This window comes from Heliangelus exortis, chromosome 2 (assembly GCF_036169615.1).
Source record: "Heliangelus exortis chromosome 2, bHelExo1.hap1, whole genome shotgun sequence".
Classification (NCBI taxonomy): Eukaryota; Metazoa; Chordata; class Aves; order Apodiformes; family Trochilidae; genus Heliangelus; species Heliangelus exortis.
Window position 1 is genome coordinate 95,371,757 of NC_092423.1, and position 24,432 is coordinate 95,396,188.

General features: G+C 33.9%; 1 protein-coding gene across 1 annotated transcript in view; it reads right to left on the bottom strand.

Moving 5' to 3' along the window:
- The window catches only part of CCDC102B (coiled-coil domain containing 102B), a 136,591-nt gene extending 116,868 nt beyond the window's left edge, over nucleotides 1-19,723 (bottom strand). Inside the window, exons 1-4 of the mRNA XM_071737071.1 lie at nucleotides 19,638-19,723; nucleotides 7,966-8,588; nucleotides 6,152-6,366; nucleotides 1,054-1,162 (exon numbers count right to left, since the gene is read on the bottom strand). Of these exons, the coding sequence (XP_071593172.1) occupies nucleotides 1,054-1,162; nucleotides 6,152-6,366; nucleotides 7,966-8,574 (933 nt within the window). The 5' untranslated portion in view covers nucleotides 8,575-8,588; nucleotides 19,638-19,723. The remainder of the gene's footprint in view (nucleotides 1-1,053; nucleotides 1,163-6,151; nucleotides 6,367-7,965; nucleotides 8,589-19,637) is intronic.
- Between the last annotated feature and the right edge of the window lie 4,709 nt (nucleotides 19,724-24,432).

A 24,432-nucleotide genomic window follows, 5' to 3' on the forward strand; every position in this document is an offset into this window, starting at 1 on the left:
CCCTCTGCTCTTTCTTGCTAGTCTTTCTTAAGTCCTTCACAGTGCTCCACTGGATGTGGCACTCAGTGCCATGGTCTGGTAACCGCAGCGGTAGTGGATCAAGGGTTGGACTTGATGATCTCAGGGATCCTTCCCAACCCAGCCGATTCTATGATTCTATGATTCTATGATTCTATGATTCTGATTCTATGATTCTATGATTCTACGATTCTATGATTCTATGATTCTATGATTCTATGATTCTATGATTCTATGATTCTATGATTCTATGATTCTATGAACTTGGCACAGTATCTTAATTGCTCCAGCAGGGTTGTAGTTCTGTAGCTACATATATCACTAATTTCCCCACTTGTTTCCCAGGACTTGTGCATTTCTGTACCAAAGACTGAGGCAGGTGTCCTTTCATTTGTTTAATAATTCCTGAAGTATTTCTTGCTCTTATCAACCTGCAGCCTTGGTGGTGATGTGAGAGTTATTGGGGGAAAGGGGGGAGGAACGTGGTATCAATTTTCCTGTATATTTGTATATATTTAGTAATTTTTCCTATTTATCACTACTGTTTCATTAAAGCTGTGTAGTTCAGTTTCCAACCCATAAGTCTCTCTCCCTTATTCTCTCTCCTTTCTTTATCAGGGAGGGGAGGGGGATTAATAGAGACCAGTCGGTTTAATTGCTGGGCCAGTGTTAAACCCTGACACACCCTCATTATAGATGGGAACAGCACCAGCACCTCCTTCATCTGCTCCCTTCTGGCAAGGCTGTGGAGCCACCTTAGTGTGGTCCTGGCTGCTCTCCAGCACCTTGCTGCCGGGGCTACATATGGTGCTATGCAGGGCCCGGGCTTCTCCAAAAACCTTCAGCAGATACCTCCACTGAGGTTACAGGGATAGATAATTGATAAATAGTTGATTTATTACTTGCACTTATTATCACAACCATAAACATTTGATTTGTTACTGGATGCAATTTAACTCTTAATTACAGCACAAGGAATCAGAATTCTCAATTTTGCTTCTTGCTCCATGTGATAACGATGTTCTGCTAACATACCTGTTTCACACTTTCCACCTTGTTTTGTTTCAGTTCTTCATATTTCCATTTCCAAAGAAATAATTCATTTTCTGTCTTTTCCATTTCTTTTTCCAGAAATACGTTCATTCTGAAAAAGTATTATAAAAGTCAGGATTATGTCTTTTTGAAGCTGTCAACAGAAAAATTACTTCAAATTTCCTTTTCATAGAGTTATATTTTGCAGACTTTGTCAACTGTATATCTGGTTTTTATTAAAAACCTATATGATCATCATATGATTATTCTGGGAGATGTACCAAAAATAATATCAAAAGAGAATGAGAAAAGGCAGTAAGATAGAATTAAAATTTTAAAGGAAATAAATTTTAGGGAACAAACAGAAAAAAATTCAGAAATGGACTTCAGTTAGTGATACAGGTCACCTAATATATGATGAGTTAGTGAAATCCTCTGAGAAAAGGTAATGTATCACTTTTATTTAGGTATAGACAGAATTATTTTAAACACACATATACAGGGGAACATATACAGCATGTAGCAATACTGAAGCAAAAAATATTATCTACTTTAGTTGTAAAAAAATATTATTAAAATATGTATATTTCATGTTTCAAAAATAATTGGTCTTGAGAGAAAATGCTACAAGAATTTTAGGAAAAAGGGTTATTTATCTCAGAGGTACTATAGTTCATTTTAAAAAAATATAATTTTATAAAATTTTATGTTTTTCTCATGTGTATGACTAAAGTGTATGAATGATTTTGCAACTTAACAATCTTGAGCACAATTAAAAGTGAAGGAAAAAGTTCTTAATTACAGATAACATTTTCTAATTTTTATTTCTAACATTTAAATGAAACTGACTCACAACTTTAAATAAATAATGTTCCATTGGCTATAAATATCAATATAGGAATAAAGCCTGTAAAGTTAGGATGTTAAAGAAATCTAAAATCTGAAAACCAGTAAAACCATACAAGTACTACTCGGTTAGGAGATGAAAAATATATATTACATAAATCCTGTAAAAATTGAGGTATGAAGAAAAAAGAGAAAAACATTGAAATAGTTGAAAAGAAAATTTTAATACCGGAAATTAAGGAAACTGTTGTATGCCACTGTAGTTATTTCCTATCCTAAGCCTAATGGAATTTGACAACCTTTTTATTGAACATATTAAAGCCAGGCTAACTATAACTATTTAGTTGATACTATTTAGCTTTAAATTAATATTCCGCAACAGCATTGTTAAATTTAAGGAATTAAAGAAAAGGGTATTGATGAGATTTGTCTGGAGCATGTCTATGTCCATATGTCTATTTGGCTTGGGTTTGGAAGCAATGTTAGCTACGCTAACGAAGCATTAAGGAAGCAATCTAATTAGATTATATAGGAGAAACAGATTATTAGGAGAGCAATCTTCTTGCTCTCCTTTTCCAACTAAACATAATGCTCTTGAACTAGGGATCCCCTTTTTTCTCCATAGATACAGCACATAGCACAGCTTATCTTAGTAAAGACCTCTGGCTCCCCATAACATTACAATAATAAAACAAATAACATCCCTGACAGAGCAAAGTGGAGCAAGATAACTTCTGTCATATATAAATAACCTAAAACATGCATTTCAACTGCATGCTTTTTGTTCTGAAGTAATGGGCTATATCAGTGGAACTATACCATGACTTCATTGAGAAACTAAAGGAAATATTAAGAGGTTTAATAAAGAAGAACAAAAACCATGAAAGATGAGAGTTTAACATTTTGCACAGTGGTCTATTAATTGTACCAAAGGCATTTAAAGTACTTAGAAATGGTTTAATCTGAAAAGTAAAAGAGAAATGTCTAGTTTGTGAGTGCTTACATAGAAGATGATACTTCTATTTGGTATTACAGAATAACTCTTAAGTGTGACCAGATCCCTCTGATGCTACTAAAAGAAATAGCTGACCCCAAGTACATGATGTGTACTATTTAAGAAAGCAAAGAATATATGAAAGAATATAGCAGAGATTGGTGAAGCAGCTTACTACAACTTAAACAAAAGATCAAGATCAGAATATTTTTAATGGAATTTATACTCACATATTTTAACTCCTTATTATCTCAGAATTTCACAGGATGTTTGAGGTTGGACTAGGCCTCTGGAGCCCATCTGGTCCAACCCCTGTGCTCAAACAGGGTCACCTAGAGCTGGTTGTTCAGGACCATGTCTCCAAGTATGCAGACTCAGCAGCCTCTCTGGGCAACATATGTCAGTTTTTTGTTGAACCCACAGAAGAACTGCTTCCTGATGTCCAAACAGAGAGTCCTGGATCCATTACCAAAGCCTACTTGTCCAGTTCCAGGTAATTCCTCTTAGATGTTACCAGCTATCACTGTAGTTGATGGGCTTTCAGGTTTAGAACAAAGAAACTCTTTTGGTTTCATAATGCATCAAATTAAGATCTTGGCTATCAAAGACATTTAGGTAAGTACAATGATCCAAAAGATTATTAAAGAAATCTCTTTTATGAAAATGTTTCTTTAAAGCGCTGAAAAACTTACAAAGTCCTTAACTCCTATTCATGTCAATGGAACATCAAATGTGTATTTGATATGAGCCATAGCAATAGTAAAGGATTTTGGTGTGTGATTTTACTTTGAATAACCAAACCTGAAGTTCTTTGAAAGTCAAAAGACAGACTCTGGTACCTTTTTAAAATTTTTTTTTTAGAGCTCATTTCTTTATGTATTTTGCAAAGCCTTATCCATGGCTTAAGGTTATATATGTATTACTGAAGACAGATCTAAAAAGAACTCAAGAGACATAGGGCTGCTCAGGGTGAAGAAATCAAGTATCTCATGGAGACATTACGCAGCCAGCTAGGGGCACGTCCAAATACTGGGTTTGCACGAGCCAGCTTGGCTCTGGAAAGAATGTGGAGTGCTGCATGAAAACCAGAAAGTCCTGCTGAGAAGTCCTGTGCTGTATGAATCAGACTGTACTGCCTGCCAAGGTAACCTTTGGCCTTGGGGTTCAAGCTGTCTGAGATCCAAGTTTGCTTTTGATGCAGCGCAGCTGTTTGTCCTTGGCTCAGGTTTACTGAGAAAATTGCTAAGTTGGGAGGAAGAAGCTGTGAGAAAGTACTGAAGCTGGAGACATGCTAGATAAGAAAAGCAAAAATGCAAGCAGGGGTGATTGTTGAGATAGCCATTATTAGCAGCTCCAGGATCCAGAAGCAAAAATACTGACACGAACAAGTATAAGACCCTAAGAGGAAAAACTGGGAAGCTGAAAGCTGAGACTCAGCAAAACAAGCCCAGTCTAGTAAGCAGAAAAGAACAACCCTTTCTGAGCTGGCAGAAGACAACCTGCCCAGCAGAGGCTTGTAGGCTGTCTCAGCAAACTGGTGACTGTATTAATGCTTATCCTAGTAACATTATTCCTAGTTATTGTCAAAATTGGCACAACATAATTGCTTCATGCTCTTAAGTTGCATACATTCTGCTCACAGAACATCCTTGTACACAGGAAATGTTGCTAAAAGTGACCAAGAGAGGGAGATGCTAAACCAGCACCCACTGTTAACGTGGAGATGACAGCTCTGTGAGCATTTGCTGCCTGAGGCTGGCATTGCCACATGTTCCGGTGTAGGGGTGCTTTAGTCAGTATGTATCTAGGCACATATATTATGTATTATCTGGGGATAAATGGCAGAATCTGTCTCTCTGCTGTACAGTTACAAATTGTCTAGTGAAACACATGAACAAACAAACCCAAAGCAGAATTTAGAACCAGGGTTTACTAATTTTTTTTCCAAGGAATTATTAAAAATAAGAGTTGAAAAAAATATCCTCTTTCCAAGAGGAAAATTTTGTATATGTATGTGTGCTGTGATTGAGTTTGGAAAATGAATTACCTAAGACCCCAAATATTTCAGCCAGAGAACAATGTATATGTGAAGCAACAGTCTCCTAACTCACATGAAAAACCAAGAGAAACTGGAAAATATAGGCATGATGGGATTTTTGAATCCATGAAACTCTAAAGAGATAAAACATACTTCTGGTTATCTGCTGCATAAAGAACTACTGTATGGTTTTTATACCTATAAAATGCATATAAGAAAATTAATGTAATTTTGTTGTGGGTTTTGTTTGTTTGTTGGGGTTTTTTTGTTTGTTTTGATTTTGCTTTGGTTTGTTTTTTACTCAGACTTGTACTATCTACAGGACAATTGTGAAGGAAAAGCTATCAGGAAAGAAATACTTCCTTTTCATTTTCTAATTAAGTTTGTCTGTTTTTGAAGTAACAGTCACACAGTGCCTAAGTCTCCTACAACATTCATCATACATCACATACTGTGCCTTTCCTCAGAAATCCACCTTTTTGGTGTGATTCAGTCTTGCTCAATACTGATCATTTATGCAAAACATCAATGAATTCCCAGCAATGAAAAGCCACATGCTAGCATATAATGTGTAATCAACCTATGAATTCTTTTGGGCCACCAAAATGCACATTTTTTGTTTATGTGAGATAAATTCTATATGATACAGTAGGAGTACAATAAGGACGTTTTATTCTCCTTCTATTATCTGCTGTGAAGATTAACAGTGTTTTGCAGCTGAATTCATGTGTTTTTAATTTAAAAATAGCCTTAGTCATTCTGAAGTTAGATTCTTTCAAAGACTGCTGGTAGAGGATACAAAAATTTGTTATTATGCACATTTGTTGTTATAGCACTCCCATAACAGCATTACATCCACTAGATCCCACTGCATTGGTGCCAAATTACTAGTAAGTATATTTTTTTAATTAGCTGTACCTTCTTAAGAGTTCTGAGTGGAACACCACTTGTGTAAATGACAGACATGCCAAGGAAAATAATAAGCACAATATTCTGAAATGTTTACAAAGTATGGAAACACTGATTTCAACACTATCAATCAATAAAAAAATTAATTAAAGTGCTGAATTTTCTCTCTAAAAATTTTTGCCAAAGCCTTGTGAATAACAATTCATAAACTATAAGATATAAATGCATGTATCTCCACATCTGTTTTAGAAAGTGTCTTAAAAAACTTTATTTTTAATTAATATTTCCCCAAGTAGGACATATTTTTCACTTACTCTCTTTCCTTCTGTAAGATTTTGTGCATCTCAGCCAAATGCAAATGCGGGACAGAAACATGTATTAAACCCTTCTCCATTGTCTCAACTGTATTTTCCAATTTTTTTGTAGGTTCCTCCAAATTGATGCTTGGAACTTCATCAGAAAATGAATCAGGAGGTTTTGGGGTGAATTCTTTATTCTGATTGTTTTGGTCACTGATTACCTCTGCATCCTGAGAAAACAGAAAACCATTATATGCAAGAGAAGTACAAATAAAGGGAAAAGTCTAACTTAACTGCTGCAGGGCCTACCAGTGCTCCTCCAGACACTTAAAACACTCAGGAGAAAAAATGGCATAAGTAACATGTTGTTCAGTTGCATTGTGTATGTATAGAATAAGGAAAAACAGTCACTGTAGTTGGAACATTGTAATTTTGTAATGTCTCACATTTTCTATGACAAGCTTTATATCCAAAGTTTTTCTAATATATCTTTACTTCAGAATTATACTCCAATTATCAGAATAGCGAAACTAAAAAATATGGGAATATCATTTATGCATACAAATAATACATTGAGAAACTCTAAGTAAAGAACCCTTAAATTTCTAACATAAGTCATGTTGAGGGTAAAGGACTTAATCAAACTTTGTATAAGGACTGAAGTTACCTGCATAACTTACCAATTTACATCCCATTTAGAAACTAAAAGCACTATAATATCTACTTTGAAGATACAGGTTTTGCATACAAAATATAAGCAAAACTAATGAAAAATCAGGAAAAAAAAATACAGTTTTATTAGGAAGACTGAATATCTCTTCTATACAATGGTTTTCTTTAGAAATGTATTTAAATTTTATCACCTGTGATGAAGTCCGCTCAAAAGTTAATTTCATTTTAGCAGATTACCATCGGCCCTATTTCATAGCACTCTGTTCTTTTGAGGTTTTTTTAAAAATACCTGAAATCTACATCAGAAAATACCACAAGAATGTTTTCCATCCGCACAAAAAGTTTCAGTTTTCAAGTTGCGCAGTACTTTTTACATTGGAGAAACAGTTAAAATATATTTTGTGTAATATCCTTCCTGTTTCTCATTTGTCAGCCCAAAAATATGAAAGGTATGTGCTTTTTTCCAAATTTCTTATCACTACTAACATACAGTGCAGTTTGTTAATTTTTTTTCAAGATTCACAGGAATAAAATGTAATTTATCTGCATTACAGAGTGGGTGTATATTCTAAATGTAATACATTCAGGCCCAAAATCTCGATGATTTTCACTACACTGAAGTAAATTTCCTATATCCTACAAGGTAGAAAAAGAGCATTTTCCTATAATGTGGGGAAAAGTTTCCCACATTTACAATGATGACTGTCTATCAGACAGATAACAGGTATAGTTTTTCTACAGTTTGCAGAAGAGTTTGCCTCACCTCCTCCCTCATTTTATAAGCTGTGTTAAGGAAGAATTAAACTATTTTATTTTGGAAGCCAGGAACCTACATTGCTTCATTAAAGATTAAAAAAAAATGTACAAGTGGAGAATTCAAATAACTAAGGTAATCTGCTACCTTAAAACATGAGAGAGTTATAAAAATGCTCTAGGCTATTGGATTTAACAGTTACTTAAATGTTAAGTCATAGTTGAAGGATATTAATTGTCTTCTGTATTACTGTGTTACGGGAATATTAGATAGGGGAAAAATGAGGTTTTATAAATTAATGGATCAGTTAGTATTTTGATCAAAACTTAAAAAATCCCATTTCTAGACACCAAGCCATAATCTTCCACCTCTTAATGAACTAAAAAAATTCCCCATTCTTTACCTTCTTTGTGTCCTCTCCCACAGGAATCTTGTTGGTTTTGCTCACGTTTTTCACAGGTTCTTGTTCCAGAAATTTTAACTGGTTTAGGTCTTTTGTAATGTAAGGTAATTCTGCGAAAATGGATTCTGTTTTCCAAGCAGTTATCCTTTCTAAGTTTTCCTTCTCATTTACTAAAGCTTGATTTACCTTTTTGAGCATACTCATTTCTTTTACAACACCATCTAATTTGATCCTCAATTGCCTTGCTTCTTCTTGGGCTTTATTTCTTTCTGCTCTCACTTTGCTCCATTTCTCCCTCCAGTTAGCAGTACAATCTGACCACCAGCGCATGGTCTTCTCCATTTGGGCAGCTCTGGCCTTAACTTCTTCCAGTTCCTGAATCCTTACTGCTTCAAAAATTTCCCAGTCGCTGCTGTAATTTGGATGCATATATGGGTAATTATTAGATGAATACGGGTAGAAACTTGGAGATGTCAGATTCAAGTTACATGGATGGCCACCTGGTTTGCAGTCTCCAGATAATTTGTAATTTTGCCTTGGTTGGGTCCCAGAGCTCCACGTCTCTTCCGTTAGGTTCTGAACGGAGCCTAAATTCATGTTTCGATTCATAATCTAATTCACTCCTAAAAAAAGACAAAGAAATAAAAGAAATTATCTTCCCCCAATCAAGTTGTATGAACAATCTCAAACTGTAGTTTGTTTTATTCCTGTAATAATGAGATAATCTTAAGAATACTGTTGGTGTTTCAGAAATGTGCTTTATCAACAAGAAATAAGTATTAAAATTTCATGTAATACTTTTTGAATACAGCATGAACAGACATAACTGTTACTTGATTAGGAACTGCTAGCAAAGAAAGTGTTAATAAATAATCCTAGTGCTCTCAGAATTTTTTGAGTCTAGAAAAACTGGGAAGAAGCTTTCTTCAAGACAAGATTAAACTGAATTAATATATAGTTAAATATCTAGTAGAGAAAAGTATTTTTACACAAGTCTTGAAAGAGTAGCACTATCCTACTGAACTGTATAGCCTCATGATGATATGATGAGGCTAGTAAAACTTGTGTTCCTTTTCATTATTTATCTGCTGGTTTTCATTTAGCCAAGGGGAAAACCAAAGTTTCAGAAATTACTTTCCCACCCCAGTGCTGAGAAAATGTTGATGTGGATAGTCTGTACAGACTGGTCACTTGTACATTCTTTTTTCCTCCTAAATATTATTTTTAAAATACACCTACAAACAAACAAAAAAGCAAAAACCAGAAAACAAAAAATGCACCTGAAAGTCTTGCTCTACAATCCTTCTATATTTTTAAAAGGAAAACACAAAAACCCCTGTATATTCCAATATTCATCTGCAAAAAAGTTATGTTTATACGTTACGGCAATTGGTGTTAACACCTGTAGTTGAAATGTAAAAAAACAGCGCAATAAACGAAACACTGAAGAGTAGATAGTCTTGGGATTATGATTCATCTGAGTTTCATTTCAGCTGAATAGAAGTTTTGGCAGTTTTTGGTTCCAGTTTCCCAGATGTTTTCAACTTTTCATTGCTTTCCAGCACATTTAATTGCCATTTGTTAGAATCCTCTGGAGAACTGTTATAGTCAAGCATGGATATGACAGAAGAAAAGGAAATTGACAGTAAAAAAAGAGCCACTGCCAAGGCATGATCAAGACTAAGTCTTGTTATCAGACCTACTCCCAGAAATTCTCCAGGAAAAATAATAATTAAGAATTAAGCTTGTTGACCATTCCAAAGAAGACACATCTACACATTTTTTGCATTGATATATTTACAAATAATTAGTAGCTTTTAATGCTCATGGACAGGTTGTCTCATTCTGCCCCCTTTGCAGACAGTACAGATAATCAAATGTTATTCACTGAGGCACAGAAGATGTGATGAAGTCAAATTCTAAACAATAAAAGAATAAAAGTAACTAGAGTCCACAATTCACTCAAGGCTTTCCAGATATCTCTTTCACCATGGGATTTTTGTCTAAGGAATTTATAATCTTAGAACTTTTATCATTTACTAAAACCAGTATTTTTAAGTAAGTTTTAAGTAGTTTTAAGTGCAACATTACTTTGAAGATTTCTGGATTAATTTTTTTTAGTGAGTAAGGTACAGTAGTGGCCTCTGAATTTAATAAATACCTTATAATTTAACATTACATTAAACACAAGAGATAGAGAATGTGGGAAGAATGATTCATGACTTGGGTTTTATTCATTTAATAATAACCTCAAGAAAAAACCTAATCACAGTACTGTTTTTACTTTGTTGAATTTCCATTTCATTTTTTAGTGAAACAGCTACAAGCCTTCTGCATACAGCCCTGGTTTAAGTGAAGTACAAGGGATGTTTTCTCATAGACATTAGTGAAAGTAGCATTTTCTGGTTCGCAGGAGTGCTGTTCTGCACTGCTTCAGAAAAGACAGCCCCTTCTTTCTCACACGTGCATCTACATGTTTATGACTAAGTAGCTTTTCCTCTTAGTAAAAGCACTTAGATACTCAGATCAAACAGATGCATCATTCACAGCTGGTCATTTTCCATCTTCATCAGAGCCCTTGTATTCCACTAGTGGCTGCATGAAACCCAGTGTTCCCACAAAATTTAGCATGGAATATATCCTACAATATGGAAGGGAGATAGGATTGTCCCTTCTGACAGCATCACGGAACAGCATTCAATTTATATAGCTAGCAGAACTACATAATTAATATGCAGGGAGCAACAGCAAGGGATATTTGAGCATAACAAAGCAAATCAGTCAATGTATTGCATAAACGTTATATTTAACATGACATTTGACTTTTGTGAGACTATTGTATGAAAGTGAAAGGGAATAATGTAACGCAGTAATGACTGGAGCACATTTGCCCCTTTACAAAGCAAACGGATCAATTTCTTGGGCAGAGACTTCTTTTTAGCTAAAGTGGGGTTTGCCTACAAGCTTCCTTTCTTGGCAAACATCTATAATGTACCACGCTAATCCACTAAGGTATCAGGTTAGTCAGCCTCTACAGCCATGCATGATGAAACCAAAGGAATGACCCTGTAGCCTGCCATGCTCCATTATAATGATATTTCTAAATATTTTACTTTTAAAAACTATTTTCTATTAAAATCCTAGAATCAGCCATTTTAATTTAATACTTACATTTTCTGCAGATATTTTTCACAAACATTTTCACTTAAACAGAAGACTTATAGCTTCCTGAGAGTGTTAAAACACAGGGCTAATAGCATGAAAGATGGTTATTCTTTTGCATCTGGTTTCACACCCATGTCTGAACAGAGCAACTTTGTTGCTATAGAGTTGTAGAGCAAATTATAAAAAAAGGCAATGGGAATTCTGTTTCAACTGTGAATGATTAAAACTTGTGCTTGTATGTTTTTTTAAAAATAAATAGACAGAATTATTGGTCTTGAAAAGATGGAAATATTTTAAAATAAAAAAAAAAAAAAGTGTTAATTATTATAAAAGTGTCTGAAGTGTTCAGAATCTCATAGTTCCAGAGGGATTATTAGGACAGGCTTTTTAAATTAAAAAGTTTAGTTGAAGGCTGTTCTAATCCTGAATCAGCTGATCTAGAATTTTTAATTATCCCTGTAGGTCCAGTGATACTTTAAACAAATTTGCTCTTCTCTGGTATATGAACACCTCATAGAAAAGTAATTGTATGTAAAACTTCCCATATCTACATTGGACTTTGAAAATTCTCATCTATAAAATCTTGCCAATCTGTGCCAGGGAGGAACAAAAATAATTTCTAAGGTGTATGTTAAAGATAACAAAGAGAAGAAATATAAATGTTAGCATTGCTACAGACACACACACGTAAACATCAAAAATTTCACAAGACTGAAAATTGAGGAAAAATATACTGTCTGCAGCTGGTTTTAAAATTGCTGGCTTGAATTTGCAGCAGCAGACAAGCTAGCACAGCATATCGAGCTCAGTGATTATAATTACTTAATAAGAGATAATTGGATGGAAAGATAAGATGAAGTTAAGGAACTGGATGCCGGAGGATTTTCTGCCCAATGAAACTTTCAGATAGTTCCACTCCTAACAGTTCCAGGGATAAGTAGTAACACAGAATCCCTTTTAGAGAATTTTTTCTTAGATGAATAATCTAAAATAAGTATTCAAAATATAGAGGAAACATCCATTGTAAAATGTGAGTGTGGTGAGGGCCGTGTGACAGCAACAGGGAGACATGATGGTTCTCAGAAAAAAAAAAAGGTGCAGACATTTGGAGAACAGTAAAAGGAGTACATGTTTAAACCATATTTCATTACCTTGCAGCATTTGATTATTTACCTAATGTTCATAAACACCAGTAAGAAAAAGAGCTCTTTATTTATTGTTACAAGCTCTTATTGTTATTGGCAAGAAGGAATGTATTAATCCTTGGTGACACAGTTTCCAAAATTACCACAAGAGAAAAGAATTATTACACTTGCCCCGTGCTAATAAGTGCTCATTGCATTTAATTTTTTAGTGAGTTCAGTAGCTAGGTCAGCAACTTGAGAATAATATTTAAACATTCTTTTATTAAATGCATGACTTAATCTTTAGTCACATACCTCTTGATTATGAAGACCTCAGCAAACATTTAAGTGCTCTTATTTCTTTACAAAAAATATCTGCTTCACATTAAGGCAGTCCATTTTCTTTTATCTATAACTGTAATAGGACAAAATAAACCATTACAATTACACATCTGCTTTTGTAGGTGCTGCTGGAAAGTCAGAACTTACCATGCTACTGTTATAGCTGCCCCTTCAACCAAAGCAAGAAGAAGGCTTTGAGAAGATGAACACGGGTGATGGGATTCTCATGGGAAGGACATATGGAGACACAACAGTATCTTGGCTGTTTACAAATGTCTTCTAATTACTGAGACATCAGCTCAAGAAAAGGAGATCAAGTTATGTGTGCCTGTTGTAAAACTGATTTTAACCAGTAAGCTGTTACCCTAGGTGTTCCACCCAGTGGCTAGAGAATTGGGTGAAAAAATATTGGGAAGTAAACGCTAGAAACTTATGTGGGGGCTGAGGGGGGAAGACCACCACATGGGGAAGTGATTTATCACAGCTCAAACTAAGAAGACATCCATTGATATGTATAGCCACAAAAAGCCTAAAAATCCTGAGGCAACAGTGAATTTAGCTAGAATAAATGTAACACAAAACGGAGGCAGACTGAGTACCTGGTTACAGGAATGGCTTGAAACTATTGAACTACTGAAACTATTGACTTTACTTTGATGCCTGTAACAATGATGTATTATGTAGTTTTCTCAATAGGTGATTTTTTTTCTGGAAACTTTGTATGCAAATAGGAGAATTTGACCACAGAGGCAGTCAAACCTGGATGGCTAAGGGCTTTTAAGAAATTAGCATTATTTTTTTCTTTCTTCTTTAAAATAATAAATACCCCCAGGTAAAAAGATACTGGCTTTTTAATTTACAGTAAGACATAAGGTGTCAACAATCAAAAGCAGTAACTAAAACAAGAATTCTTTCATATCATATCTCACATTATTTTTGCCAATGGTCTTCTTACAGGCTCAAAATGAAATGCTGTAATGCTCCTTGTAAAAGGTTGTACCAGAAAGGAACTTATTCTACTTCTCTGTGGTCCTGCACACTGCTTTTCCTTTTATTCAGAGATTACAGTAAATAAAAAGACTACACAAATTCTACTCTTTTTTTTTTTTTTTTTTTTTTTTTTTTTTTCTGCCATTTTCAATGAATTATAAGTAGTATAAGCAGTTTCGATATTACTTCTTCAAGATGCAAGCCACTATCATACACTTAGTGAGATTTAGGTCTACTGGTTAACCCAGAATCACAGAATTATTCTGATTGGAAAAGACCTTCAAGATCATAGAGTCTAACCATTAGCCTGACCCTGCATAGTCCACCTCTAAACCATGTTCCCAAGCACCACACAAGTTATCATGTATCATTGCAGTATCTTCCAATATCTTTTATATATATGAAGTTTCTTCACGTATCTTTGAAGCTGTATTCATATCATTAGAGTAAATATAGGTAAAAAATATAGATGTACCTATGGGGACAAAAGAAGTAAGACTTTAAATAAAATCTAGAGTAACTTAATTTCCCCAATAATGTTTTGTTTGATTGCAAACCTTCATGATATATCAAACATAATTTTATGCATTTGAATCTCTAGAGCTGATAATAATTTCTCAGCCACTACACTTGAGAGGAATAAATACATAATCAAATCATGTAAGGGGAAAAGGGAGTGTAGGAAACAAAGATCTTTTCCAGACAATCTCAAACAGAACTAAATAAGCACAAGTGAAGACAAACTTAACACAATTTAACGAGCTAGCTGTTGGCTTTTGAAATAAAACAGTTTGCTTGGCTGGCTCCCCTTTGAGGCTGCCTATTACTTTTTTTTTTTTTAAGATATGATCAAATGAAAAAAAAAAAAAGTTAATTTCGACTTCTGGGGTAATTACGAGAAATATGAACTGTCAAAGCTATAACTCTTTTCAAGGTAGCCAACTTACAAAAAACAGTGTAAAATTCTGGCCTAAGCAAGTAGCTGTCTCACCGGAGTTCTAATCTAATCTCATTCTGTGTGGAGATTGATAATCTACCATGAAACGGTACCATGAAATACCTTCTTTTTCTGAATGATACTCTGCATGATTGTGAGGAAAGCCAGACTGTGAATAATAAACTGAATACTAAGTACTATTCATATCAAATTCAGATTATTTAAACTAAAGCAATATTAATTAATTCAAATGAATTCACATCAGTTAAACTATGGTCTAATTGGCATATCTTGAGCAGCATAAGAAGATTTTTTAGAACAATAGCAATCTGTTCTCAAACTTGATGCATGTAATTGCTTCAGAAGAATAGAGTTCACATTAGTTAATATAAATTCAAACTCCATCTTTTTTAATGTTAATGGCTAAAGATGCAAATGAACACTTTGTGCAAATTATGAAAACACCACGGCACCTTGTTCTTCAGACACAATGAGATTTGCTCTTAATCACATTAAAATGGTTATTGCTTGTTTCTTTTTATTTTCCAGCAGTTTCACAGCTGAGGCAAAGAATAATCAAATGCATGTTTGCACAGAGGCAGTAAAGCAAATTATTTTCAGTAAGTGTTTAATGTGACAAACATTTTTAGCCCATACTGAAACGAACAACGATGCTAAAAGTGTCATAGCCCCTTCCTTGGAGCCCAATAGGCTGAGCAGGTACCTTCTTACACTGCTCAGATCAGCTGTAACAGAAACAGCTGCCTGAAAACAACAGAGAATTTCAAAGGACTCCACACAATCAGAATTGTCAGGATTACAGGATACACAGCTCAGCCAGTACACACACACACACACACACACACACACACACACACACACACACACACTGTCTTGCTTGTACTGACAGGCTTGTACTGCCCTTTGACTTGACACAGGAGATTTTTTCATGGATTTACTCTGAACCTTCCAGACAAGAAGGAAGAGTACAAAATTATACAGCAATGTATGCATGACACACATCATCCACACGGTTAGGTCTGACTTGAAGCACATCATTTGTCATTTTAAATTTATTTATTTTTTTTTAATCTGCAAGCATTAAAGACAGTTGTAAGGCAAAGTCAAAGAAGAAAGTTAAAAACATTTCATTCAGCTGTTCATTTTCACCCAGGGTATTTTTTAATAAAATTAAGATATTTGAAACATAAATATTAAAAAGGATGCTTTAAATAAGCTTACAGTATATTATTCAGACCAGGTTCTCAATGGTTAGGTTTATTTCCCAGACATTACTAACAATAGCATTCTTCTATTTAAGTTTAAATTTATTTATGAATTTTAAAAAGTCAAATTAATCTCCTTGTGAAAGCCTCTGGAAGTTCTTAGTGGGTATAGCCAAAATTTAAAATGCTCAGCTACTCTTAAATGACACTGAGGACTTCGAAGATCTGTGGGGGTTTTTCTACACATTTCAGATTGTGCTATAGATCAGGTCAGCTGGGCTCCTTTCAGTTTCAAAATGAAGTTAAAAAAAAGCAGCTGAACACAGACTTTTTTAACAGTCGCGAAGAGCACTTTGCTGAATGAGGATTAAACACAAAGCTGAAACCTGTCCATCTGAATACTAGAGGTCATGTAAATGTATAGAAAAGTTTCATTACTTAAACAAAAAAATCAACAGTTCATTTTCTAGAGTTTATTTCAAATTCCTAACAACTTTTTCTATGTTGGAAAGTGACTTTAAATTATCACTTTTACTTACAGTTTTTGGGTTTTTTTTAAATATGTGAAGATGTAGAGGCATATCCCTGAAAAAGTTAAGATAGCAATCCCTGGTTTTTTTGAGAAAGTCTTCAATTTAAAAAAAATCGTTGAAAATGTTTTAAAATCATATGCTTTATGATATAAGAGATTACAAAACGTCTTGCTATAGTCATAATATCTTCCGAGGTTTTTCTCAAAAACAATTCTCATTTTCTCAAAAACAATTTCATAACACCAAGAGTAGGGAAAATTAATCACATATTTTTTATGTGCTGTTTCAGACCAAAACATAAAACATTCCAGTGCTTATGAGGAACAGAAAATAATTTTTCTTTCAAACACTACTCAAAGTCAATCTGGAAACAAGTGGTTTTCCCACCCACATAAGCAAACAAGCAAGAACACTCATGAATATTTTGTTTTCTCTGGTTTGGAGCCAGTCCCTTTGGCTGGTTCACCTGATTAGGTAACACTGAATCAGAATTAATAATTCTGTTGGGCAGGGGCACACACAGTTTCATCAGAACAGCTGTAGAAGCCATTTCTTCTATAATTAAGTTTTTAAAGAATAGACTTCAAGAAAGGCTACTTGGACATTGATATGACAGTTCTTAATTAGCCTTAACCACTGTAGTATTTTAACACTATTTTACATCTTTCAACATTTCATAGACTTCTTTGTGGGATCTAATGCTTGTGTACTTTGCTCAGAGACATGCTTTTCCAAGAGAAAGTGGAATATGATTTCTAGTAAGCCTTAGTAGGAAATCAATATGGATGTAACATGATCTCTATACACTAAGACATATTTAAGTGGTGTCAGTTAAATAAAAAGTAAATCTCTGGTGTACAATTCTGCTAATACCCTATTTAAACACACAGAGGGGGAAAAAAGGAGGTTTCTAATAACTTGGAAAAAAACCCCAAAACCTAGTAAGGGTTCCTACAAATGGAATCAATTACTAATAACACTGTAAGAGTTGTAAAAAAGCTGTTTTTCCTTTTTTGATAGTTATATACAAGCTCAGTAGGGATAACTGTAACAGCATTGTCCACATGTATGTAAATGGTTTACTGGCATAGAACAAACTATTTCCTATCTCCTGTAAAGAGCCAAATTTCACATCTCTGAATTACTTTGCATGACATAAACAGGGACCGCTTGGAACAGAAATGTCCATGCTTGTGCTTTTTGTTTTGTTTTGGTTTTGGTTTTTTTTTCATCAATGACTTGATGAAACTTTTAGTGATGAAGGACAGGACATGTCTACTAAGCAACCTGGATAGCTTGCATGCACCACAGTGCTTTGTACCAGTTTTCTTGATGCTGAGGTGTTCAGTGGGTTGTTTGCAGTGGCTGAAGTGGATGAAATCAAACCCAACAATGAATTATATACTTCAGAGAGCATGCTATATATTCCCTCTTGTTTGCAGATCCTGTTGATGTAGCCTGAATGTCAGTGTTAGAATTGCTTTTATGTTGGAATTCTGCTTCCACCTTCTTCAGCTGTACTGTTGTAGTGACATCTTCATTTATTAGCAATTGGTGTAAGTATTTGATAAAGAAAAAAAAGGGGAGAGTGTGGAAAGCAGTATTTAAAGAAAACTCGGCACCTCACTGTAAGAATATTTTATAGGAAAAAAAAAAAAAAAGTAGCAAGTTGAATTAAAATTTGCACTGACAGTTTTTCCTGATATAATATTGCCTCAAATATCCGTATGTTCTTGCCAATTTTTCTTCAGAGGAAAAGTGTAAAATAAAACTTGTGGTACTTGATATGTTTCTTTATTCTGAATGCTTTATGAAAAGCAATTTAGCACATAATTTTTTTTCTTCTGTTTGATGGATTTAGCAGATTCTAATAGAATAAGGGTTATCAAAATGAAGTTATCATTTTGAGTAACATTTGCTAGTCTCTTCAACCAAGAGTTAACTAGTAGAACATCAAATTTGTGCACTGGAAATTATTTCAAGATCTACCACTCTTGATGCTGAAGTCAATGACAATGCTTTAGGTCTGTTCATTACCAGATGCTTTAGAGAAGTAATTTTCTAATGACTTATTTCTTAGATTTACCTGAATTTAACATTAATACTTTGTATCAAAGATGAAAGAGGGGTCTCAATTTAAAACTAGCTACATGCAAATGCATAAAATCAACAGATAATCTGTATCAAATTTTTCATTTAGCTCCTCTGGAAGTATTTATGACAGAGTGATATGACTAGTTCTTCCAATATCTTCATTATATTATGCAAAGCATTGCATTCAGGAAGGCAAAAAAGTAAATTTTCTAGATAATCTAAACCACAAGCTAAGCTTCTAGCAATAGTAATATTTATAGGAGAGATTGCTTGACAAAATGACTGTAAGAATCACTGAAAATTAAGACAGACAAAATGCAACTGTCTGGGTAGTCAGTAGGAGGCCTGTTAGTACTACTTCTTATGAATATGTATTAAACTCATCAACATTAATTTTAAACCTGACCCTTGGTTCTCATTGGCAATGGATCATCCATAAAGTCTCATATCATCTGGAATATTTGCCTTTCAAGTAATGACAAATAAATATATATCTGTTTGGCACCAACAATCATAGTATCAGTAAATTATATTTCATTGCATTAGAATTATATCATATAGCTGTAAACAGACTTATTTCTTTCCTATCATTAGATATTTTCTCAGAAGGTAGGACTACACAGCTCATTAGTGCAATTAATGAAAACAGAAACACTTAAATATTGCTTTCTAAGAAAGAAGAAGTACAAGATGCTACAAACACATAACAGTATTTTCATTACACTTATATTCATAATGCCAATAATATACCATAATACCAATACCAATAATGGTATTCATAATACCAATAATATATTCATAATACCAAATTACCAGTTTATCCTGTTGCAGATGTATTTCACACAGTGATTTTGAAAAGTTTGAAATCACATAGTCATTTAGAAAAGGTTTTTGGTATTGAAACAATTAAATCCTTAAACTTTCTGCATTTATAGTAATTTCTAAAGAAGAAAAAAAAAAAAAGAAAAAAAAATTAAAAACTGCCACTTTTGAAATTTTGAAAACTTGCCTGGTTATAGCAAATAAGGATCCTACTAGATCTGAAAACCAAGCTATGTTTAATGTTATAATTAATACTACCTGATAGCAGCAAAAAGGACAGAAGAGAAAAAACAAGCCAGATCTATCTTAGTCATAATACTTTTGCTGGATATTTCAGATTGTTTTCCTCCTTATTGTCAGCATGATAATATGCCATACTTTGTCCCTTAACAGAAATAGAAAAATTAAACAGTAAACCCACAAGCTTAAGACCCCTTACCCTCCGGGTTTGCTTGGCTCCTCTTGCTTCTCAGTGTTACAGACACATGTGTAAACAACAGAATTTCCTGCATCCTTTTCTCATCTGCACAGTACTGGGACTTGGCCAGCAGGACTATTTACAGCATTAAGGCCACTCCACAGTAACTTGAAAAAGTTACTCTCATTGGCCAGGCTTTATCAAAACTAAAACCACATTTTTCTTTTAAGTTCAAGCGATTCATCAAATATAGAAGCTTTTGCCATACCATTCTACATGAAGTATTTTTCATTCAGTTTGTTGTTTCTCCACCCCCCCTTACTAAACTGAAGAGTATGACCCCATAGCCCCAAGTACTATGTATAAGATTAAATTATTTATTCTAATCACAATAATTAAGCACAGGTACTGGTCTTTTACAGGTTGGGTACATTCTTATGCTATTAATTGTTCTTAATATACCTTTTGAGTTTTAAAAATCATATAAGACTAGTTTTTCCCTCTGTATGAGTGTATATCAGCCAGTCAGCATGTTTACTTTGATAATTGAATGAGTAATTAGCCAGTGGCTGTTGGACATTTCTGTGAAAAATTGGAGTATTTTAGATTATAAGAGACAGGTAAAGAGCATGATGAGGAGAGGCTAAAAAAAATGTTAAAAATATTCTGAAAAGCTCATTTATGAAAAATAATTGTGATAAAATTTTGAGTTATAGTATTAGACTATAACATTGAAAATACTTCTAAGTAAATAAGCTTGGACTTTTTTGTAACTAATGTGTGAAAATGTATGACACCACTGTCTCAATCCTGGTATCAATGGCCATCTAAATATCAAGTAGGTACTTAGAGTATAAAACTGATATATATGATATAAAACAGATTAAATTACCTGCCACAGCTCTGAAAAAACTAAATATTTCTAATTCAAAAAAATCATCATGTACAGAACAGCCGCAATTCCTCTGACATGATCTCAGACTGAGTAGCTGTATTTCCTTACTCATAGCTTTAAGGAACATATCTTGACCTCCCTACTAATGATCTCACCACCTTTTAAGAGCTATAGCAATAAGCCTTTTCATCATTGTCCTGACAATCATGAATAGTAGCTATGGCTTCAGGATTCTTAGCTTAAATAAAGGGATTGTCTGATACTATGATTTATTAATTTTTAATGTATTTTAAGGAAATGAACAAGCAAAACCACCCAGTCCCATCAACTACATGGGTATTATGTAACTTTCATGAATAACCAATACTAAAGAGATAACAAAACTTGGGTTGTATTCTGTTACACCCTGTAGTAATCAGCAGTTCTTGGAGGAAATTGATTTTATACCATTGTTAAAGATATATTCAAGTGTAATTTAAAAATTACACTGTAGATGTGGGAATCTACCATGTGAAATTGTGTAGAGCAAGCTGTATCAGTGACATGTTTCTTATACTTTGATAACATATATCATCAACTTTGATAAGAGAATTAAATTTTTTTGAAGACCAAAACCAAATATACCAAAAACTTTTTGTACTAAACAACCTGTGGATTGCAACTTTCATTATGCTAGTGAACTCCTAGGGAAGGTACAGAGAGGCACTATTAGGTAAAGGAACCAACCAACCCGGCACATCTATGGTGTTATATTTGATGAATTATTTAAAATATTTATTGAAAAAAAAAGAGTTGAACAGTCGGTTCTTTTTATATTTTTACTTGCAAGTACTTCCTTCCTTCCTTTTTAGTCTCACTTGACTGTTAACACTGATGTTAGGCCCATCCCTGTAATAATTACACAATAGATGTTTCCAGCATGCAACCTTAGAAACATCTGAGCTTCCCATAAGGGGATTGCCTTCCTAGAAATCCCCAGGTATATAAACATTTCCTAATAAGCTCACGTTAAGAACATTTATATTCCCATCAAGAGAACAAGAGAACTGTGGTCATTATTTTTTTTTAGAGTGTAATTTATAGTTGTACTGAGAAAACACGGTATGACTGTAGGCAGCATGCATAATGTAGAACATGATTCACTACATGGTGGTAACTTTCATCTGGAATGTTGCACCCCTAACCAGTGTCAGACAGATCTCCTTCACTTGGAGGACATTTCAACTTTGGCAGCATGTGGATCAGTTTCTCTGATCCACAGAGAAGCATTAAGAGAATGTGGAAGCCAAATGTAGAATTTTTGAAAGTCAAGACCTACCTCTTCGGGGTCACGAAGGAAGTGACCTGATCCTTTTCAGGATTACTGAGCCAATGATGAAGACTCTTTAATTTGTCTCAGAGGAGAAAGTTATAGCAGGTCTTTTTCAAACATAGGCACTAACAATATTTGCTACATTGATGCCATATAAGCAGATATAATGAATTAAATCACATTACTTCTCAAACCAAAACCAGTAAAGCACTTCAAGAACAAACAGTAATAAATCACAACATTCTTATTAACTAATTGGTTATGATGAAAGTGACTGGTATGAAGCAATAAAGTTATCAGCTTTTTAAACTGGGCTTCCTCAAGTATTCTCAGAAAACACCTAAATACGCCAATCCTTTGTTGATGAAACTAACTTTTAATCTTATTGTTTCATATTGTTCCACACAATTTCATACAAATGGAACATTACCATGCATTTGAAAACATGAGAATAGAAGGTCACTCTTCACACCACCTCAACCTCAGACATACTCCCTTACACAATGAAAATAAATAGAAGATAATTTCACAGTAGAAGGCATTTTTAAGGCTTGAAGAAGAAGATAAGGACAAAAAAAATCATAAATTTCTTAATTTCATCTATGCAGCAGCAGCAAAGCCTAAACTTACACAACAAACCTGTGAAGATGTACAGATGTGAGGTACAGATGTGAGGTACAAATGTCAGTAACCAAAACCACCAAAAATGAGACACCAACCAAACTTCATGCATAGACCAGTCAGTGTGGAAAAACACAGTGCAGCTCTGCTTCTTTGATTCACAGACTAGAATCTCTCTCCAGAGTAGAAATTCAGAAGGGAGATGATAACATTTTTTCCTTCACTTTCTTTGAAGTTCTAGGATGAACTAAACATTCATATGAAAGCTTTGTTGAATAGCTTCTCAACTTAGTAACATTCATTAGACATTACTTATCAAAAATACTGTCATATATTTGTCATAAAACTTTCAAAGGAAGCAACAATAGGATACTCACAAGCACAACAGGACTACCTGAATAAAACCATTTATGCATTTAATACCGATCTCTTACTGAAGTAAATTTATACCAGAATGTAAAATGTACAGGCAACCTCAAGCAGCAATACCTTGAGAAAACTTCATAATTATATTCTATCCCAGTCATAAAGGACGATAAGAAAAGTTTAAACTACCTAGAGGCAACACTTTGCTCAGCTTGTTAATCCAATTCTGATTTCACTTGTACAAGTTAAATTGATTCACAGGTGCAAACAGTTACAGCAGATAAGCCTGGACAATTTATCTTGTACAGGTCTGGGCTGCTGATTGAAGTTCTTTGCTCATTAGAATCGAAGCAGGAAAAAGCCATAAACTACGTTTGATTGCTGTTAGGTTATTCACTGCTTCCCAGCATGGATAGCAAAATTATGGTAGAATTGTCTTTGTTCTTAAAGTTTCACTGCAAATATAAGCTTCACTCTGTGCAGTTCAATACACTCTTTAGTGAAAATTAAACCATACCACCAAAAGCAGGACTGTCCATTATGGATTAGTACACTTCACCAGGCCTTCAAGCTTGGCAGAACTGCCACTGATTCCCTATATCCATGATATATACAAAGCAGGTATAGATTCTAATAATCATAATAGATTCTAAATTTGAAGTTTTTTCTTGTACTGGAACTTATTTTCACATTGTTGCAGAACTTGCAGTTTATGCTATTTTTTAAAAAGGAAAGCAATCAAGAGAAGCCAGATTAGGTGTTTCAACTGTTCCTGATTTTATTCCAGCTGATTTCTGACCACTTAATAACTTTTTTAAAGAAGTTATAGAATTTACAAGAATCATTTCAGCAATTTTAAGATGAGAAATAGAAGTAAAAATGCAATAATTGTTCTCTTTGTGGTGTTCATAATATTTTATACTGAATGCCTACAGAAATGTTTCCTTTTCCATACACTGTAAATATTTATCAGCAAAATATTTTCCAAATAAAGTCTCAGTAAAAATAACATTTAAAAATTCCAGTACATTTGTTGAAGAAAACACAAATATAAATTCATAATTTAGATTACTGTTGAAATAATATAATGTTGAAATATCAGCAGCATGCTTTAGAAGAATTTTAAATCATATAAAATTGAGAATAAATTAAGTGGTTTATTTTTTATGAAGGAAAAAAGTTAGTTTCTAGTCTGAGATTTCAACATGACAAATTAAAACCAATTGAGTCAAAGGTTATTCCTACTAATCTGTGTTACCAAAGTGTATGGAGGGGTAACCTTGCCAAACATCCCATTCACTCTAAATATGTGTGGTGCTGTTATGAATTCTAGGTTTGTTCACTAGCACACTGATAATGTACTAATGAACACATTCCCATAAAAGATTCAAGCAATTTCCACATATATTTCTGATTAAAAACATGAAAGGACCCACACTATAATAAAAATGACAAAGCCTCACATTTTTAGGGTAAATGTATTTCTTGATGAACCATTCATATGCTCAGATATCTGAATTCGTTTTTCTCAGATATAAAATAAATGTATTTTTTTCAAAAGAAAAAAAAAGGTTGAAGAATACTTAAATGAAGTTTTTCTGATTTGATCCAGGACAATTTTT